The sequence below is a fragment of the Letharia columbiana genome (assembly GCF_014066305.1).
Source record: "Letharia columbiana isolate WasteWater2 chromosome Unknown Sc0000064_s0, whole genome shotgun sequence".
NCBI lineage: Eukaryota > Fungi > Ascomycota > Lecanoromycetes > Lecanorales > Parmeliaceae > Letharia > Letharia columbiana.
In genome coordinates, this window is record NW_023501108.1 from 192,635 (window position 1) to 216,633 (window position 23,999).

A 23,999-nucleotide genomic window follows, 5' to 3' on the forward strand; every position below is an offset into this window, starting at 1 on the left:
TAGATTTATTTTTAAATATATATATTTTAAATAGTAAATAAGTTTATAAACTTAAGCGAGATTTTATTAGAAAGATTATACGATATAAAGTTTAATAAATAATTTATAATTTTAAATAGCGCGAAGGCGTAGATTTTAATAAGACTTTCGTCTTTATAATTAAGTCTATAAGTTATAAAGCGATTTTTATTTTAATAATAACTCTTAATTAAGAATTAAAGTAAATAAATATTAAAATTACTTTTTTTTATAATAATATAAAGAAAATTATCTATATAATATAATCTATAAACTTTAAAATTAATAATAAATATAAGATATATAAATTAAAGAAGGCGCTATATAATTTAAAGTAATTCTTAAAAGTCTAATATAATATCCTCTTTATATATTTAAAGAAATTAGACTTTAAGTCTATTACGATTAATTTCTTAGTTTTTATTAATAATATTATAATTATTATAATCTATATAAATAATATTCTTTTAATTAATCTTAATAAAATAAAAATTTAAAATATTAAAGATAAGCTTAGTAGTTATTTCGAAATAACTAATTTAAAATTATATATTTATTATCTAAATATAATTATTATTAGAGATTATATTAATTATATTATTCGACTTAATTAAATAGAGTATATTAAAAAGTTTTTTATTAAATATAATATATAGAAATTTAAAGATATATCTATTTTTATAGATATCGAAAGATATTAAATATTTAAAGAGAATTTTTAAATCTTTAAAGTCTTTTATATCGAGTATTAATTAATAATAAAATTATTAATATATATAATATTTGATATAAAATTAGATATTATATTTATAATCTTAATAATATCTCGATATAATTTAAACTTTAACGAAGTTTATTAAAAAGCGATTAAGCGGATCTTTCGCTATTTTAGATAAATCGTTAACTATTAACTTATTTTTAAAAGAGATTTAAAATCTTTAAGCGGCTATATTAATATCGATTAAATTAATAATTAAAATACTTATTACTTTATATTTAGATATATATTTAATATCGATAGCGAAGCTATTAATTAATTATCGAAGTAATAATCTATTATAATATTTTTAATTTATAAAATTAAATATATTAACTAAATATAAGCTATTAAGAAAATAATTTAATTACGCGATTTATTAAATTAGTTTAATTTTAATAATAAATAAATATAAGTAATAATTATTTTTTATAATAATTAAGGCGTTATAGTACTAGCTAAAAACTTCTAATTTTATATTTATATTAAATATATTAATATTTAATATTATTATATATAAAAATAAATTATCGCTAAGAATATCGCTTTAGATTATATCTTTATTAATCGATAAATAGCTAATAGTCTTATTAAGGCCTTTAATAAAAATAAATTTAAGAGATTTTATTAATTTATTAGATTAAAATATCGCTTATAACTTTATTATAAAGAAGTTATCTACTTTAGAGAAGCTATTTTATTAATCTTTATATTATAAATAATTAACTCGAGTTATTATATTAAGTTTAACACTCTATAAACTCGCTATTTTATATTAAAATAGCTATTTTCTTTAACGCTATTACCGCTATCGTTATTAAAACTTTTAAAGCTCTTTTAAGAAATTTATATCTATTCGTTATTAATACTTTAAATATTATATCTTTAAATTATTATTATTAGCTATTATTACTAAGAATTAATTATCTAGAATAATCTTATAGAGATCTTATAATCGACGATATATAACTAGGAGAATTTCTTTTAATTATTTTATTTAGCTATTCTTATAAATATCCTCTAATTTTAAATTAATCTATTTTTGATATACATTAGATAGCCTAAAAATAAAAATTTTAAAAAATCGTTTTTTAATAAAAAGTAAAATTTAGATTATATTTAAGTAGGGTTATAATTTAATATAATTATTTTTAGATTTCGACTTTTTACTTTATCTATCTTATTTTAAATATCGCGAACTTTAAATCTTATATTTTTTAATTTAATTTATAAGGGGGGGGATAAGGGTATAGAGGGATAAGAGGGGTATGTTTTTACGCTAGCTATTTAATACTAACTTATCTTATCTATTCTATTTTAATATCGTTAATATTAAACTTTATATTTATTAGATTTCGCTTATAAAAGGATACGTATAAAGGGGAGTATTGAAATTCGAATTATGTAACTCTTAGCGTCTTGATGGTTATATAATTACGTTATATAATACGCCTTAGCGCGTCTATATTAAGTCGCTCTTTTCTTCTATAGAACTCTATAGTTAATATAACTAAGTATCCTACCTTCATATTTTAATAAAGTTTTAAATCTAATTTTTTAAAATAAATTATTAGAGTATTATATTAAATTTTAAAGAGTTACTTTAAATCGTAAAATACCTTAATAAATTTATATATTTTATTTTTTTAATCTTTAGTTTTAAAGCTAGTAGGCTAAGTAATATAAATTATCTTTTGAATATTATTATATAAAAAAAAATTAATATCTATTTATTTAAATTTTTAATTTAAAATTATTATTAAAATAAAGATTATTTAATAATTTATAAATTTAATAATAAAGATAAAAATTTTATTAAAGTTAATTTCTTTTTATTATTTAAAATTATAAATAATTTAACGAGCTTTATATTAAATAATTTTCTTTATAAAATTATATTTAAGCTTATAAATTTATTAATCTTCTAAAATATATATATTTAATAAGAGATTTATTAGAGTTTAAATTCTATTAATAATAAATAAATTAATTTCTTCTTTTATAATAATTTCTTAATATATCTTATAATAAGAGTTTAATATAATTTTTTTTATAAGTTTAAAATTTATAGAATTTAAAAGAAAAGGCTTTTATTAATAGCGCTAGAGAATTTAGAAAAAAATCTTTATATATCTTTAAGATATCGAATAAACGATTTATCGCTAAAATTAAATTATAATTATTTATAAAATAAATAATAAATCTAAAAGACGCTATTATAAAAGTTATAGAGAGAGTTTTATTATTAAATATATTAGATAATTATTTTTCTAAAGATTTTAAATTAATTAAAGCTACTAATTAAGCTCTTTTAGAGATTTAAATAAAATGAAATAAATTATTAGCTTTATCTTTAATAGAAATTATTTATCTTTTTTAATAATTCTTCTTTAAAATTATAAATAAAGAGAGAAAATAGTTTAAAAATAATTAATAGTTTTAATAAGTCGACGACTATTATAATAAACTATTATTTTAATATTATTATATATATCCTTTTTTAAAATAAAAAATATAAATTTAAAAGAAATATTATTAAATTACTTAATATTCGAGATAATAATAATTTTATTATTATTTAAAAGTATATAATAAAAATAATTTTAATAATTTATAAATTATAAATTATCTTTTAATTATATAATTTCAATACTTTTTTTAATTAATAGTTTTAAATATAATTTAATAAAAATTTATTTATTTAATAATATATAGATAAAAAATCTTAAGAAAGAAATTAATATAAATTTTAAGAGAAATAATATTTTATTTAATTATAAGTTAATAATTATATAAATAATTTTTAATATAAATAAACTCGATTTAATACTTCTTTAATAGATTACTTTTTTTAAATATTATATTAATTTTATACTAAATAATAATATCTCATTATTTAAATTTATTATTTATTTAGAATTATTTTAATATAATATCTTTTTAAATAATTTTTCTAAATAAATAAAAGATTTTTATTTTATAATTTTATAATTTTATATTATAATTAAAGTGAAAGCGAGTATAATTATTATTATTATATTTTATATTATTAAGAAAAAGCTTAAATATAATAAAAATAAATTTATTAGACTTATTTAATAAAAGATAAATATTAAAATATAGAGTAAAATTATTTAAAAAGATAATTATAAATATATAGTTATTATAGAAAATATTAAATAATTTTTAAAAAATTATATAAATTAAGTTATTCTTTTATATTTTAAAAATAATATAGTATTTATAGAGCTTTATTTTAAAATTAATTATAAAATATAACTTATAAATATTATTAAAAAAAGATTTATTTTAATATATATTTTAATTATCTTTTTAATATTTTAAGTATTTAAATAATTTATATAGATATATTATATATAAAATATCCTTATATATTTAAAACTTTTATTAATTAAAGGATTTTATAAATTTAATAAAAAACTTATTATAAATAAGATTTTTTTTATTAATAATAATTAAGATTAAAGAGATATTTTTTTAAATATTAAGCGTATAAAGATAGCTTTAAATATATTTAAAAAAAATTATTTTTCTATAAAAAGATCGTCGAGAATAAAAGAAAGTAAATATTATTACTTCTCTAATTATCTTTTAAAAATTAAATTAAAATTATATTTAAATATATATTAAATATTATTAAAAGTTTAAATACGCTTAATATTTTTAATTTTAAAGTTAATATTATTAAAATTAAAAGTTATATAATTATTATTAATAAATTTATTAATAAAATAAAATTCTTAAAATTTAGAGAAGATTTTAAAGATTAAGAAATTATAAATAATATATTAAATATATATATAATTATAAAATTAAAAAAAGAATATTATTATTATAATAGAAAGTATAATAATAAAAGCTTTATTTAAAACTTTAATCTTAAAAGATTTATAGATTTTATTATTTAAGATTTAAGAATTAATAATAAATATAATAGCGATATAAATAATAAAATAGCGTATTATTATAAATTAATTATTTATAATAACTACTTTAACGCTAAAAAATTAATTTTTTTTTAAACTTTTTAAATTTAAATTTAATATTATTATTATTATTTTCTTAATTATCTTTTTTATAATAGAATAAGGTAGGGCTGAACTAGAAAACCTTGAATTTGTATGTGCAGCCAATCATAAATTCGGGGTTATTACGCCTTTTAGCTAGACTCACTGAGTCAGCCCGCTAGCCCTCCCGAGCTCCCTCATCAAAAATTTGTGTGTAGAAGTTTTACACTCTGAAATAACCAGCTCCCTACGGATGCTATTTCTTCATAATTTCGTAAATTGTAGAGTTCGATATGCGCTTTCTAACGCTGTAAAAATAATGAAGTTTGGCCTACTATTGGTGGATGAAATGAACATTCAAATATGGTAGTTATGGTAGCCACACACCAGACGCGTCCGGGATCGGATAATAATCCTTCCACCTGTTTGTGTAACCATTCTTCTTCCACCATTCTACCAATTCTACCAATTCCATCAATATGAACACAATCGTCTTCGGTTTCAGGCATGTACACCCCTTTTGCCCGCCTCTTAGAGCCCCTACTAACGCCCCCAGGCCACCCCTCGGCGAATCCGCTACTGCTGGCAATCGAGGCCGCAAGCGAGCCCAACAGCTACCTACTACTGCTCATAAACGCGTTGGAAGGCCCTCAAAGAGCCCGAACGGATACGTCCTCCCCTACATACTCCTCCCAAGCCAGCTCCTGAAAATATGATAATCACACCAGACGCGTCCGGGATCGGATAATAATCCTTCCACCTATTTGTGTAACCATTCTTCTTCCACCATTCTACCAATTCTACCAATTCTACCAATTCCACCAATATGAACACATTTACCCTCGGTACCCTCGCACTCAGTTGAATAAGAGGAGGATCTACAACAGGCGAATGCGGAGAACACTGCGGAGAACATTGCGGAGACAGTCATCAGCAGCAGTGACACAACAGGCCTACTCTCCACGATCTCACACCAATCCACTCAGCCAGTGCAAGAGAAGTCAATACAGCAGGTGAATGCGGAGAACACTACGGAGAAACCAAGCGGCAACAAGGCCACCATCGTCAAGAACACGGCTCAGCTCTCCAAGATCCCACGTCATATCAGTCATCCACTCAGTCATCCACTCAGTCAGCCATCCACTCAGTCAGCCACTCAGCTAGCCACTCAGTCTGATACTCTACAAGAGGAGGAGCAAGAGGAGGAACTACAACAGGCAAATGCGGAGAACACTGCGGAGAAACCAAGCGGCAACAAGGCCACCATCGTCAAGAACACGGCTCAGCTCTCCAAGATCCCACGTCATATCAGTCATCCACTCAGTCAGCCACTCAGCTAGCCACTCAGTCTGATACTCTACAAGAGGAGGAGCAAGAGGAGGAACTACAACAGGCAAATGCGGAGAACACTGCGGAGAAACCAAGCGGCAACAAGGCCACCATCGTCAAGAACACGGCTCAGCTCTCCAAGATCCCACGTCATATGCTCTCCACGGTTCCACATCAAATCATCACTCAGCAAGCGGAGAACACCACTGCAACTTAGCCTGTCATCCCCACTACATTAAGGAGTAAGAGGAGGAACTACAACAGGCAAATGCGGAGAACACTGCGGAGAAACCAAGCGGCAACAAGGCCCCCAGCACCAAGAACACGGCTCAGCTCTCCAAGATCCCACATCATATACTCTCCACGGTTCCACATCAAATCATCACTCAGCAAGCGGAGAACACCACTGCAACTTAGCCTGTCATCCCCACTTGCATTAAGGAGTAAGAGGAGGAACTACAACAGGCAAATGCGGAGAACACTGCGGAGAAACCAAGCGGCAACAAGGCCCCCAGCACCAAGAACACGGCTCAGCTCTCCAAGATCCCACATCATATGCTCTCCACGGTTCCATATCAAATTATCACTCAGCAAGCGGAGAACACCACTGCAACTTAGCCTGTCATCCCCACTGCATTAAGGAGTAAGAGAAGGAACTACAACAGGCAAATGCGGAGAACACTGCGGAGAACACTATGGAGAACACTGCGGAGAAACCAAGCGGCAACAAGGCCCCCAGCACCAAGAACACGGCTCAGCTCTCCAAGATCCCACGTCATATGCTCTCCAATGCATATTTGAACGAATTGAAACCATCCGATGTCTACAGCTATTTCATTATTCGAAAATTTCACTGCGGCAGGAGATATTGTGAGATTCACACCACTAATTAGCACGTTGTCTCCATTTCTTTCCGGTATTTCGATACTTCTTGCCATAAGAATATGGCCTTTCTCTATTTTTTGTGGGCAATTATTACGGATCAATCCTTCACACTTAATACACCTTCCTAATTAGGCCTTAGCGCGCCTCTCTCCGCACATATATACCTGTATATCACATAGATCAAATCAATTTTATAGTAGTGGAAGTAGGTCAAAAACGCACAGCAAGCGATCAGAGTTCGATTTGACTTAGGGCTAGGGCTAAAATTCGATTTGACTTAGAAAAATCCAACTCCATTTGACTTAGAAAAATGAAAGAATATATTTATTTAAGCTCTTTTTAATAATTTTTTAATATGTTTATAAGTAGTAATAGATAGCTATTAGCTAGCTTACTTATGATCTTAATTATTAATAATAATAATAAATTCGTTAAGAGATAGCTTAAAGATATTAATAGAGGCTTTAAGAGGTAGATAAAAGAGAGATATATATTTAAATTAAACGCGTTTAGTGTAATTATAATATTTAAATATTAGTTTAATTTATCTATCGCTAACTTAAGAGAAGTATATAGAGGAGAATATATTTATTTAAGCTCTTTTTAAGAATCTTTTAATACGTTTATAAGTAATAATAAATAGTTATTAAATTTATTTATGATCTTAATTACTAATAATAATAGATTTATTAAAAAATAGTTTAAAGACGTTAATAAGAAATTTAAAAGATAAGGAAAAGAAATATATATCTTAAATATTTAGTAATATTTAAACGAGGGGTATTAAGGGCGAATTTATTTATAATTAATAAATTAATAGAATTATAGAAGAAATATTAGTATATATAATAGAATAAGATAGAGCTAAACTAGAAAATCTTGAATTTATATATATAGTTAATTATAAATTTAAGGTTATTACGTCTTTTAGCTAGATTAACTAAGTTAGTCTACTAGCCCTTCTAAGCTCCCTTATTAAAAATCTATATATAGAAGTTTTATACTCTAAAATAATTAGCTTTTTATAGATACTATTTCTTTATAATTTCGTAATTTATAGAGCTTAGTGTGCGCTTTCTAACGCTATAAAAATAATAAAGTTTAATCTACTATTAGTAGATTAGATAGATATTCAAATATTGTAGTTATATTAAACGCGTTCGGGATCAGATAATAATTCTTTTACCTATTTATTTATTTGTGTAATTATTATTCTTTCATTACTCTATTAATTCTATTAATTCCATTAATATAAATATAATTATTCTCGATATCCCTCGCGGAAACGTTACTAAACGCTTTAGGCATATATACCCCTTTTACCCGCCTCTTAGAGTCTCTACTAACGCCCTTAGGCCACCTTTAACGAATTCGTTATTACTGGTAATCGAGGCTATAAACGAGCTTAATAGCTATCTACTACTGCTTATAGACGCGTTAGAAAGCCCTTAAAAAGAGCTTGAACGGATTTACAGCCATCGTTTTTCCCTATATACTACTCAATTAGCCGCTTAATTAATACTACTTACTCTATTAGCTCAGTAATCCACTTAGTCAGATCGTCAGCCAGTTACTTAGTTATCCACTTAGTTAGCCACTCAGCTAGCCACTTAGTCTAATACTCTATAAGAGAAGAAGTAAGAGGAGGAACTATAATAGGTAAATGCGGAGAATACTGCGGAGAAATTAAGCGGCAACAAGGCCCCCAGCACTAAGAACACGGCTCAGCTCTCCAAGATCCCACGTTATATGCTCTCCACGGTTCCACATCAAATCATCACTCAGCAAGCGGAGAACACCACTGCAACTTAGCCTGTCATCCCCACTGTATTAAGGAGTAAGAGGAGGAACTACAACAGGCAAATGCGGAGAACACTGCGGAGAACACTATGGAGAATACTGCGGAGAAACCAAGCGGTAACAAGGCCACCATCGTCAAGAACACGGCTCAGCTCTCCAAGATCCCACGTTATATGCTCTCCACGGTTCCACATCAAATCATTACTTAGCAAGCGGAGAACACCACTACAACTTGGCCTGTCATTCCCCACTGTATTAATATGGTATATCACTACAATAACGTCATAAGAGGAGGATCTACTATTACAGTCAATTGGGCCTCTATAGGAGGAATATCGGACGATACATATTTAAACGAATTAAAACCGTCCGATGTCTACAGCTATTTCATTATTCGAAAGATTTTACTGCGATAGGAGATATTGTGGGATTCACACCACTAATTAGCACGTTGTCTTCATTTCTTTTCGATATTTCGATACTTCTTGCCATAAGAATATAGTCTTTCTCTATTTTTTATAAGTGATTATTACGGACTATTACGGATTTAATTCTTTATACTTAATATACCTTTCTAATTAAGCCTTAGCGCGCCTCTCTTCGTATATATATATCTATATATTATATAGATTAAATTAATTTTATAGTAGTAAAAGTAGGTTAAAAACGTATAGTAAGCGATTAGAGTTCGATTTAACTTAGGACTAGGGCTAAAATTCGATTTAACTTAGAAAAATCCAACTTTATAAATTTAATTCATAGGCCTTTACTTGTAATTATATAAATAGATAAAAGAATTATTAATTAATCTTAAACGCGTTTAATATAATTACGATATTTAAATATTAATTTAATCTATTAATAATAGATTAAACTTTATTATTTTTATAACGTTAAAAAGCGTATATTAAGCTCTATAATTTACGAAATTATAAAAAAATAATATCTATAGAGAGCTAATTATTTTAGAGTATAAAACTTCTATATATAAATTTTTAATAAGAAAGCTTAAAAGAGCTAGCGAGCTAATTTAGTTAGTCTAGCTAAAAGACGTAATAACCTCGAATTTATAATTAATTATATATATAAATTTAAGATTTTTAAACTTAGCTCTATCTTATTCTTTTATATATACTAATATAAATTTAAAAAATTTAAAATTTTTATTTTTATTATAAAGATTATAATTTTAATTATAAATTTTATAATATTAAATATATTAGTTATCTAGATTTTTATAAAAATAATAAATCTTTTAATTCTTATTAATAGTAAAGAGATATTTTTTAAATAAATTATTAATTTTATATAATAAGATAGATTAATAAACTAATTAATATAAGTCTATAACTTATCTTTATAGATAATAAAAATAAGAGATTTTAGTCTTTAAATGATAAAGCTAAAAATATCTAATTCGCGAGATTTTTTTTAAGATTTTTTAGATAATTATGGCGTTAATATAGCTCTTAATAAAATCGCATAGATTATTCTTATATCGAGTTTTTATTATAATATAAAATTTATAATATATATTAATTTATATTATAATATCTATATTAATAATAATTTTAAAAATATTTTTTTATAAATTATTAATCGATTATAGCTCTTATAATAATTACTAAATAAGAGATTAATTAAATAATATTAATTTTAATATAATATTAAAGATCTAATAGTATAAAGAAATTCTATATATCTCACTTTTATTTATAATAATTAAAAGTATTTTTAAATATAAGAATTTAATAAAGTTAATTTTAATTAGTTAAAAGCTTAATATTAATATATTTAAATATAATATTATTTATAAAAAATTAAATTAATTTAATTTTTAATAATATAAAGCTTTAATAAGAGCTTAAGTTTAAGAATAAGATTTATAATATAATAGAATTTAATAAAATAAATAAAGTAGACGATATTAATAAAATTAGCTTTACTCTAAACTTAAAAAGCTTTTTATTTAAAATCAATTTTAATAATAATTTAAAAATAAATAAAATAAAATTAATATAAAATTAATATAAAAAATTAAAGTATACTCGCTATTAATATTATCTATATTATCTTTTTTTTTTCTATATTATCTATATTATCTATATTATCTATATTTATAATTATTTAAAGTGTATAAGAGAAATCTCGCTAAATTCTAAAGTTAGCTTAATATAACTTAAAGCGTTATTTAAAAAAAGATCTTATATTATAATTTATAATATTAATATATATAAAAGAATAAGATAGAGCTAAATTAGAAAATCTTAAATTTATATATATAGTTAATTATAAATTCGAGGTTATTATATCTTTTAATTAGACTATCTAAGTTAGCCCGCTAGCTCTCTCGCGTTTCTCTTATTAAAAATTTATATATAAAAGTCTTATACTTTAAAGTACTTAGTCTACGATATATATAATTACTTTATAATTTCTTAAATTATAAAGCTCGCTTTATACTTTCTAACGCTATAAAAATTATAAAGTTTAATTTACTATTAATAGATTAAATAGATATTTAAATATAATAGTTATAATAGTTATATCAGACGTATTCGAAATTAAATAATAATTCTTTTATCTATTTATATAATTATTCTTCTTTTATTATTTTATTAATTTATTAATATAAATATAATTATTCTTAATACTTCTCGCGGAAACGTTATCAAACGCTTTAGATATATATATCTCTTTTACCCGTTCTTAAAGCCTTTATTAACGCCTCTAGACTACTTCTTAATAAATTTATTATTATTAATAATCGAGGCCGTAAGCGAGCTTAATAGCTATTTATTATTATTTATAAACGCGTTAGAAAACTCTTAAAAAGAGTTTAAACGAATATATTCTCTTTTATATATTTTTTTAAGTTAGCGATAAATAAGTTAAATTAATATTTAAATATTATAATTATATTAGACGCGTTTGAGATCGAATAATAATTCTTTCATCTATTTATATAATTATTCTTCTTTTATTATTCTATTAATTCTATTAATTCTATTAATTCTATTAATTTCATTAATATAAATATATTTACTCTCGATACTCTCGCACTTAATTAAATAAGAGAAGAATCTATAATAGACGAATACGAAGAATATTATAGAGAATATTATAAAGATAATTATTAGCAGTAATAATATAATAGACTTACTCTTTATAATCTTATATTAATTTATTTAGCTAGTATAAGAGAAGTTAATATAATAGACGAATATAAAGAATATTATAAAGAAATTAAGCGATAATAAAACTCTTAATATTAAGAATACGACTTAGCTCTTTAAAATCTTACGTTATATACTCTCTACGATTTTATATTAAATTATTATTTAATAAGCGAAGAATACTATTATAATTTAGTTTATTATCTCTACTATATTAGAAAGTAAGAGAAGAAACTATAATAGATAAATGCGGAGAATACTATAAAGAATATTATAGAGAATACTACGAAGAAACTAAGCGCTAATAAAATTATTATTATTAGAAATACGACTTAGCTCTTCAAGATTTCACATTATATACTCTCTACGATTTTATATTAAATTATTACTTAGTAAGCGAAGAATACTATTATAACTTAATCTATTATTTCTATTATATTAATATAATATATTACTATAATAACGTTATAAGAGAAGAATCTACTATAATAATTATAGTTAACGAGTAAAGGCCTATAAATTAAATTCATAACCATTTTTTTTAATTAGGGCTGTCGAGTAAATTTTGATAAGCGATCTTTAATAAATAATATCTGAATTCCTTACTTTTAAATATCTATAAGACTAAATTTAGTAATTATTATTTTATCTGAAAGCCCACATTTTATTCTATAATTTAAAAAAAAATCTCAAAGTTTTAATAGAAAAGAAAAAAGATATTCTAAAATTAAATAATATATATCTGATTAGGGCTATCCTATTGAAAGTAGAATATTAGATATATTAGAAATGATTGAAAGACTAATTGTTAATTTATGGGATATACGAATATTTATATATATAAGATAGATGACTAATAGTAGCTGGTAATTACTAGCCCTGATAATACGCGATATATATACGATAGCCGAAGGGGCTGATATTATAACACTCTCCGACAGCCCTAGAAGCTAATTCCCTAAACCTCAATATATTATATCTCATATCAGTTTTCATATCTACGCTTTAAATTCGAGATTAATTATTTACCCGGCCTCGTTAAATCTATAAAAAACCTCGATAAAGAAAATAGAAAGAGTGCCGGGGCTTTTAAATACCCGTTTTAAGACCTTAAAATAATATAAGAATTTTTAATATTTTGCCCGTATTATTTCGAGACTAATAATTTACTTATATTACTTTAAGATCTCGAAATAATCTAAGAGTTTTTAATATTTTACTTATATTATTTCGAGATTTTAAAATAATATAAAAGTTTTATATAGTTTATCTATATTATTTCGAGATCTCGAAATAATATAAGAGTTTTTTAATTAATTCGGGTCCTTATATAATATAAGGATTTTACTTATATTAATTTCGGAACCTCGAAATAATATAAGGATTTTAGTTCGATATTTTTTATATAGAGATTAAATAGCGATAGCCCTCTCGTTGATAAGTACGAGCTAAAAAAATAGGCTATCGCTATAAGATATATCTATTTATAAACGATTATCGAAGACTTAGTTTAATATCTCTTAGAAAGTATAAGAATATTTTAATATTACCCTATTCGCTTTCGAGCTTATAATCTATTAAAAGTAGAATATTAGATATATTAGAATAATTAAAAGACTAATTATTAATTTATGAAATATACGGATATTTATATATATAAAATAGATGGCTAATAATGGCTGGTAATTACTAGCTCTAGTAATACGCGATATATATGCGATAGCCGAAGGGGCTAATATTGTAACATGTCCGGCTGTCGAGCGAACTTTGATGAGCGATATTTGAATTCCTTACGCTTTAATAATTATAAGACTTAATTTTAGAATTCTTAAAAATTCGGAAAGCACAAACGGCGTTTCAAAATTTTAAAAAAAAATCTCAAAATCTTAATAGAAAATAAAAAAGTTATTCTATATATTAATAATATACGCCTATTTTTTTAATGAGGGAGGCGCGGGAGGGCGAGATTTTAATAATTATAAACGCTAATTTATTTACTCGCGGTAATTTAGTCGATCTAGCCAAAAGACGTAATAACCCCGAATTGATAATTGGCTACATATATAAATTTAAGATTTTCTAATTTAATTCTATCTTATTCTTTTATATATACTAATTAGGCCTCTATAGAAGAAATATCGTAAGAGAAGAAACTATAATAGATAAATGCGGAGAATACTGCGGAGAACACTACGGAGAACACTGCGGAGAACACTACGGAGAATACTACGGAGAAATTAAGCGGCAATAAGACTATTATCGTTAAGAACACGACTTAGCTCTTCAAGATCGCATATTATATACTCTTTACGATTTTATATTAAATTATTACTTAATAAGCGAAGAATATTACTATAACTTAGCTTATTATTCTTATTATATTAATATAATATATTACTATAATAACGTTATAAGAGAAGAATTTACTATAATAACTATAGTTAATTAAATCTCTATAGAAGAAATATCGAACGATATATATTTAAACGAATTAAAATTATTCGATATCTTATTCTAATAGCTATTTTATTATTCGAAAGATTTTACTATAATAGAAGATAATATAAGATTTATACCACTAATTAGTATATTATCTTTATTTCTTTTCGATATTTTAATACTTCTTATGATAAGAATATAATCTTTCTCTATTTTTTATAGATAATTATTATGAATTAATTTTTTATACTTGATATACCTTGCTGATTAGATCTTAGCGCGTCTCTCTTCGTATATATATATTTATATATAGATTAAAAACGTATAGTAAGCGATTAGAGTTCGATTTAACTTAGAGCTAAGACTAAAATTCGATTTAACTTAGAAAAATCTAACTTTATAAATTTAATTCATAAGCCTTTACTTGTAATTAATAATATTTTAAAGAGATAAGCTTTAATTTATAGGTACTAAGAGGAAATATAATATAAGTATATATTAATTTAATAGAAAATTATCTCTCTTTATATTTAAGGGGGAATTTAATTAAATTCTATTTCTTATACTACCTTATTATCGCGATTATCTTAATTATTCTCTATCGTATTTATAATATAATATCTTCTATTATATTAAGATCGATAGAGATTTTTTTATAATAATTTATATAAACTAGTTATATAATAATAATATTATATATACTATTTATAAATAAAGATTTATTATAAGATTTATTATATCTACTTTAAAATTCTCTTATAAAATTCTCTTATATTAGATATATTTTAATATTATAATATCGTAACTTAAAAAGTCTTTTAAAAGTCTTTTAAGAAAGCGAGTCTTCTATAAATATTTTTATAAGTATAAATATTAAGCCTCGTTTTCGAAATCTAACTATTATAAATTATATTTATACTTTTTTATTTCTAACTTTAGATTTAAGCGATTTAGCTAAAGTTCTCGCGGGAGTGTTATTCTCGGGATCCTTACGGGGAGTAATAGGCTAGAATAAGATAAATTAAGCTAGAGTAGACTAGGGTAAGATAGGCTAATAAGAGGTTATAGTAGTATTAGGCTAAGATGTAAAATATAGCTTAGTCATTAGCGGTAAGATCGAGAAGATCTTCTAATCTAGAGATGTCCTGAGTGAGAAATCTTCTAGAATCTAAAAATACTCCTAGGACCTCTATAAAATACGATATTATTTTACACTATAGCTACTTATATCCTATATCTTATTAATATAAGTCGAAATATTCTATATATATAATTCTACTAAGACTCTCTAGAGATGATTAGTAAAATCTCTCTATCGATCTTAAAGTAATTAATTCTTCTATTAAAGAAATTAATTAAGATCGAGTATAAGATTACTTATAATTTCGCTTCGCTCGCTTATTAAAACCAATTAAAGCTTCTTCACGAGATCGTCTTTTTAATCGCTACGATAGAGGATAATTCTTCTTTATATATTAGTATATTAAGTATACGAGATATAGATTATTTTCTCTTTTAGCGTTACGCCGTTATCTTAAACTAGATTTTAGCCTCTATTATAAAAATTATATAACGGGATATTAGAGTTTAATCGCTTATTATTAGCTTTTAATATAGCGAAGTATAAGAATAAGAATATATTATCTCTTATCTTTAACGTATTTTACTTAATATAGGGAAATTAATAATATTTTAGCGGTTATAATAGTTATATAATAAAAAGATATAGATATATAATATCTTATTATAACGTACGAGTAAAGGCTTTCAAAATATAAGATAGAATATTTAGTTATATTAACTAGAGAGTTCTATAGAAGAAAAGAGCGACTAGATATAAATATACTAAGGCGTGTTATATGATTATATTACGTAATTACTAAAACGCCAAGAGTTATATAATCTAAATTTCAATATTCCCCTTTATATATATTCTTTTATACGCGAAATCTAATAGATATAAAGTTTAATACTAATAATATTAAAATCGAGTAGATAAGATAAAAATAATTTAATCGATTTTCGCTAGAGTTTAATATCGAATAGTTAAAATAAAGTTTAAATTAAGTAATTAAAGTAAAGTTTAAGTTAAATAGCTAAAGTAAGTTTTAGTATTAAATAATTAAGATAAAGTTTAAATTAAATAATTAAAGTAAGTTTAGCGTTAAATAATTAAAGTAAAGTTCGAGTCGAATAGCTAAAGTAAATTTAGTATTAAATAATTAAAGTAAAGTTAGAGTTAGATAATTAAAGTAAGTTTAGCGTTAGTGACTAAAGTAAAAAGTCGAAATCTAAAAACGACTATATTAAATTCTAAATTTCACTTTTTATTAAAAAACGGGTTTTCGGAAATTTTATTTTTAGGCTATCTGGTGTACACTAAAAATCGATTAATTCGAGGCCGGAGAATATTCGTGAGGGTGACTGAATAAAATAATTAGAAGAAATTCTCTATTCTATATGTTATGATCGGCTGTAAGGCTTCTATAGAATTATTCTAGATATTTAATTCTTTAATAATAGTAGTTAATAGTAATAGTAATATAGGTAAGAGTGCTTTAAAAGAGTTTTAAAGATTTAATAATGATAGCGGTAATAGCGCTAAAGAAATAGCTATTTCGATATAGAATAGCGAGTTTATAGAGTATTAAGTCTGAGGCTTGGCGGGCGACTTAAATAAATTACTTAAACTGCGAAGATTAATAGAATAGCTTCTCTAAAGTCGAAGTCGAAGTTAGCTCCCCTAAATAAGTGATACTATAAACGATATTCCAATTTAATTAATATATAAAATTTCTTAAATTTATTCTTAAATAATATTTTAATAAGTTTATTAACTATCTATTATTCGATAAAGATATATTTAAGAATAATAATATTAATAGTAACTTATTTTTGTATATAGTAATATTAAATATCGATATACTTAGTATATATATAAAATTAAATTTTTTTAATAAAAGTTATAGTTGTTTTGAAAGTTGTTTATTTCACTCGGCTGTATAGCTAAAAGCCGCCTGGACGGAGGTGCCCCACCTGGAAATCTACAGGGACCCGAACCCGTAGACCACTCACGCCCGAATATATCCAGAGAACCACGCGAAGGTCTTTATAGAGAGAGACCATACCGAGTAACTCCACCAAATCAACGCTAATAATAAGAGTTATAGTATCTTAATTATTATAGTAGATAATAATAGTCTATATATACTTAGCGCTAAGATTAAGTTAATTAAAAAATTTATATAATTAAATTATCTTCTTAATAGTTTACGTCTAATTAATATATTTAATTTTATAAGAGAATAACGTTATAATAGATTATTATTTCGATAATTAATTAATAATAATACTATTTATATTAAAGACGTAATTAGAGATAGAATATTAAGTATTTTAATTATTTATCTAATTCGCGTTTATATAGCTAATAAGTAATTTTAGATCTCTTCTAAATATTAATTATTAGTTTTTAATATTATTTAGATATTAAAAGATACGCTTAATAATCTTTTAATAGGATTTATTCGAGTTTAAGATATATCTAGAGATTATCGAAATAGCGAATACGATATTAGATTAAGTATTTAATATTATATATATAAGTAATTTTATAATTAACTAATAAGTATAATAAGACTAATTAATAAAGAAAAAATTATCTTTAACGATATAAAACTTATTATTATTAATAAAAGTAAATAATAGCGTAGAGCTTAATATATTATATTTCTCTAGAAATTTCTTAATATAATCTTTTTAATTAAAACGTAAAATTTAATTAATATAATTTTTAATAATTATTATATTAAGATAATAGATATAAGATTTTAAATTAATTATTTTAAACTTCTTATTAAACTTATTCTTAATACTCTATATTTTAATTTTATTAAGATTCGCGAGTAAAATATTATTTATATAAATAGTAATAATAATAATATTATTAGTAAATATAGAGAGATTAATAATAATAGATTTAAAATTTAATTTCTTTAAATAAATTATAAGAGTATTATATTAAATCTTAAGAGATTATTTTAGATTATAAAGTATATTAATAAGCTTATATATCTTATCCTTTTAGTTTTTAATTTTGAAGCTAATAAACTAAATAATATAAATTATTTTCTTAATATCGCTATATAAAAAATCGTTTTAACATTTATTTATTTAAGTTTTTAATTTAAAGTAGTTATTAGTATAAAGATTACTTTATAACTTATAGACTTAATAATAAAAATAAAGATTTTATTAAAATCGATTTCTTTTTACTATTTACCTTAGAGGAAATACATTATTAGGGTATGTCACGTGACTATATCATTAACTCGATGTTGATTATAACTTTCAGTCAACTTTCAATCAACTTCAGATTAATATTAAATTTTCTATAATAGTAAATTATTCGATATTGAAAATGAATAGATGATTATTTAGTAATTCCCTTATTATATATTAAGGTTTACACTAATTCGGGTATCTCGCTTCGCTTATAATAGCCTATTTATCAACGTCACGTGATTTGTTTTTCGATTTTTCGATTTTTCTCGAAATTTAATTTATAAGTAAGTTTTCTAGCCCTATAGGGCTGTGGGACTTAAAGAAATTTTCGAAAAATTCTCTATTAGTAGTATATTAATATATTACTTTATAGCGTAGTATTAAAATAGTAATAAATCGATACCTCTCTTATATTCTATTAACTATCCATTAACTATCCATTAACTATCTATGGACAATAAATTCAACTCAATCTTTTATAAATAGAAAGTTTTATATAACTTCATTTGATATACGTTATATAGAACGTAAGATCTAAATGTATTCGGTGTGTAGTCCCTATTATACAAATCGTATTGTTATCGCTAATAGTTCATCTATTTTTTATTAATAGTAAATATTCATATGTAGTAGCTCCCGTAAGTTAAAGTCGCGAATAATCTAGCGAGCTTTATATTATATAATCTTCTTTACGAGACTACGCTTAAGCTTATAAATTTATTAATCTTCTAAAATATATATATTTAATAAAAGATTTATTAGAATTTAAGTTTTATTAATAATAAGTAAATTAACTTCTTTTTCTATAGTAATTTCTTAATATATCTTATAATAAGAGTTTAATATAATTTTCTTATAGATTTAAGATTTATAGAATTTAGAAGAGAAGGCTTTTATTAATAGCGTTAAAGGATTTAAAGAGAGTTTTTTATATACTCTTAAAATATCGAATAGACGATTTATCGCTAGAATTAAATTATAATTATTTATAAAGCGAGTAATAAATCTAAAAGGCGTCGTTATAAAGGCTATAAAGAGAGTTTTATTATTAAATATATTAGATAATTACTCTTCTAAAGATTTCGAGTTAATTAGAATTATTAGTTAAGCTCTTTTAAAGATTTAAATAAAATTAAATAAGTTATTAACTTTATCTTTAACGAAAGTTATTTATCTCTTTTAGCGATTCTTCTCTAAAACTATAAATAAAGAGAAAAGATAACTCTTAAGATAATTAATAATTTTAATAAGTCGATAATCGTTATAATAGGCTATCGTTTTAATATTATCGCGTATATTCTCTTCTAAAATAAAGAATATAAACTTAAAAGAAATATTATTAAATTATTTAATATTTAAAATAATAGTAATCTCGCCGCTATTTAAGAGTATATAATAAAAATAATTTTAATAGTTTATAAGTTATTTCTTAATTATATAATTTTAATACTTCTTTTAACTAATAGCTTTAAATATAATTTAATAAAAGTCTATTTATTTAATAATACGTAGATAAGAAATATCGAAAAAAAAATTAATATAAATTTTAAAAGAAGTAATATCTCGCTTAATTATAGATTAATAATTATATAAATAATTTTTAATATAAATAAATTCGATCTAATATTTTTATAATAGATCGCTTTTCTTAAATATTATATTAACTTTATACTAAATAATAATATTTAATTATTTAAACTTATTATTTATTTAGAGATTTTTTAATATAATATCTTTTTAGATAATTTCTTTAAATAGATAAAAGACTTTTATTTTATAATTTTAATATTTTATATTATAATTAGAGCGAAGGCGAGTATAATAATAATTATTATATTTTATATTATTAAGAAAAAGCTTAAATATAATAAGAATAAATTTATTAAATTTATTTAATAAAAGATAGATATTAGAGCGTAGAGTGAAATTATTTAAAAAGATAATTATAAATATATAGCTATTATAAAAAGTATTAAATAATCTTTAAAGATTAATATAAATTAAGTTATTCTTCTATCTCTCGAAGATAATATAGCGTTTATAAAATTTTATTTTAAGATTAATTACGAAGTACAACTTATAGATATCGTTAAGAAAAAATTTAAAAAGATTTATTTCGATATATATTTTAGCTATCTTTTTAATATTTTAAATATCTAAATAATTTATATAGATATATTATATATATAAAGTCTTTTTATAAATTTAAGATTTTTACTAATTAGAGGGCTTTATAGACTTAATAGAGAATTTATTATAAGCGAGAATTTCTCTATTAATAACGATTAAAATTAAGAGAGTATCTTTTTAAATATTAAGCGTATAAAGACGACTTTAAATATATTTAAAGAAAAACTACTATTTTTTTATAAAAAGATCGTCGAAAATAAAAGAAAGCGAGTATCGTTATTTTTTTAATTATTTCTCGAAAATAAAAATAGAATTATATTTAGATATATATTAGATATTATTAAGAGTTTAAATATATTTAATATTTTTTATCTTATATTTAAGATTAATATTATTAAAGTCGAAAGTTATATAATTATTATTAATAAATTTATTAATAAAATAAGATTCTTAAAATTTAGAGAAGATCTTAAAGATTAAGAAATTATAAATAATATATTAAGTATATATATAATTACGAAATTAAAGAGAGGATATTATTATTATAATAAAAAGTGTAATAATAAAAACTTTATCTAAGAATTTAATTTTAAAAGATTTATAGATTTTATTATTTAAGATTTAAGAATTAGTAATAAATATAATAGCGATATAAGTAATAAAATAGCGTATTATTATAAATTAAATAATTATAATAACTACTTTAACGCTAAAAGATTAATTCTTCTCTTCTTTAAACTTTTTAAATTTAAATTTAATATTAATATTATCGCTTTTTCGATTATCTCTTTTATCTTAATCGCTATAACTATTATAATCTCTTTTAAAAATTTAAAATTCTTCGCGAGAGCGCTTACGCTTAAGTTATTTAAGATATTTCTTAATAAAATAAAAATTCTTATTATAAATAATATAATACTTATAGATTTATATCTAGATATAAGAGTTATTAGAATTAATATTATTTTAAATATAATATTTAACTAATATAAGCGCTATAGAAATAAGAGTATAAATATTTATTTTAATATAGATAATTATTATATAAGTATTAAAGAATTTAATAAAAATAGTAAAATTAAAGATAATATTAAGTTATTATATTCTAGTATAAATTAATATAAATTTAAAAGATTCGTTTTTATTATAAAGATTATAATTCTAATTATAAATCTTATAATACTAAGTATATTAATTATTTAGACTCTTATAAAAATAATAATTTTTTTAATTCTTATTAATAATAAAGGGATATTTTTTAAATAAGCTATTAATCTCTTATAATAGATTTATAAATTAATTAATATAGATCTATAGCTTATTTTTATAGGCGATAAGAATAAGAGACTTTAGTCTCTAAATAGTAGAACTAAGAATATCTAATTCGCGGAGTTTATATTTTTTTAAATCCTTCTAGATAATTATAACGTTAATATAACTTTTAATAAAATCGCGTAAATTATTTTTATAGCGAGTCTTTATTATAGTATAGAGTTTATAATACGCTTTAATTTATATTACGATATCTATATTAATAATAATTTTAAAAGTATTTCTTATAAATCGCTAATTAATTATTATTCTTATAATAATCGCTAGATAAGAGATTAATTAAATAATATTGATTTTAATATAATATTAAAGATCTAGTAATATAAAGAAATTCTATATATCTCGCTTTTATTTATAATAATTAAAAGTATTTTTAAGTATAGAAATTTAATAAAATTAATTTAAATTAATCGAAAGCTTAATATCGATATATTTAGATATAATATTATTTATAAAAAATTAGTTTAATTTTTAAAGTTTAATAAAATAAAGTTTTAATAAAAGTTTAAATTTAAGAATAAGATTTACGATATAGTAAGGTTTAATAAAATAAATAAAATAGATAATATCGATAAAACTAGCTTCGCTCTAAACTCGAAGAGCTCTTTATTTAAGATTAATTTTAATAATAATTTAAGAGTAAATTAACTCGATATAATAATAGAATCGATATAAGAAATTAGAATATACTCGCTATTAGTATTATTTATATTTAAAATATTTATAATTATTTAAAACGTATAAAGGAAATTTTATTAAGTTCTAAAGTTAGCTCGATATAATTTAAAGCGTTATTTAAAAAAAAATCTTATATTATAATTTATAACGTAATTAATAATATCTTAAAAAAATAAATTTTAATTTATAAATATTAAGAGAAAATATAATATAAGTATAGAGGTCTGCATCGAAAGTCCTGCACCCGCACTAGTGCAGCCCTAACCCTACTTTCGGAAAGCGGCCCTATAGAGGGGAAGCCTAGAAATATCTTCTCACAGCGGACTTTAGGTACTTCTCTTGGCTTGATAGGGGCATTAAGCCCCGAAACCTGGCTAGGGCTAGGTGCGATTCCGAAGAAATCTAGACGCATTGTTCAGGTAACCCTTTAGGTGGGGCGTTATCCGAAGTCTGAGCGCAAGAGTCTTGGCGGGTGCAGGACTTTCGGTGCAGACCTCTGTATATAATAATTTAATAAAAGATCGCCTTTCTTTATACTTAAAGGGGGATTTAATTAAATTTTATCTCTTATATTATTATCGCGATTATCTTAATTATCTCTTATTATATTTATAATATAATATTATTTATTAAATAGCTTTTCTATTAAAGAAATTAATTAAGATTAAGTATAAGATTACTTATAATTTTACTTCGCTCGCTTATTAAAATTAATTAAAGCTTCTTCGCGAGATCGCTTTATTTATATAAATATAGAGAATAATTACTCTTTAATCGCTACGATATTTTTTTATATATATATATATATTAATATACTTAGTATATGAGATATAAATTATTTTCTCTTTTAGCGTTATATTATTATCTTAAACTAGGTTTTAGCTCTTATTATAGAAATTATATAATAGAATATTAGAGTCTAATCGCTTATTATTAGCTTTTAATATAGCGAAATATAAGAATAAGAATATATCATCTTTTATTTTTAGCGTATTTTATTTAATATAGGGAAATTAATAATATTTTAGCGGTTATAGCGACTATATAACGAAAAGATATACTTAGTTTCATGAGGAAACGCACAATACTAGGAAATGCGGAATCTTAAATCCGATAAGTCCGATCCAACACTCAAATGCCTAC

General features: G+C 22.6%; 1 protein-coding gene across 1 annotated transcript; it reads left to right on the forward strand.

Annotated features, from left to right (window-relative positions):
• Positions 1-5,282: 5,282 nt before the first annotated feature.
• HO173_011584 (uncharacterized protein) lies at positions 5,283-6,349 on the forward strand (the record flags this gene model as incomplete). Its single annotated transcript, XM_037313464.1, has 3 exons — positions 5,283-5,441; positions 5,691-6,126; positions 6,168-6,349. The coding sequence occupies 3 exons, from the start codon at positions 5,283-5,285 to the stop codon at positions 6,347-6,349; spliced, it is 777 nt and encodes a 258-aa protein (XP_037159649.1).
• Positions 6,350-23,999: the final 17,650 nt, after the last annotated feature.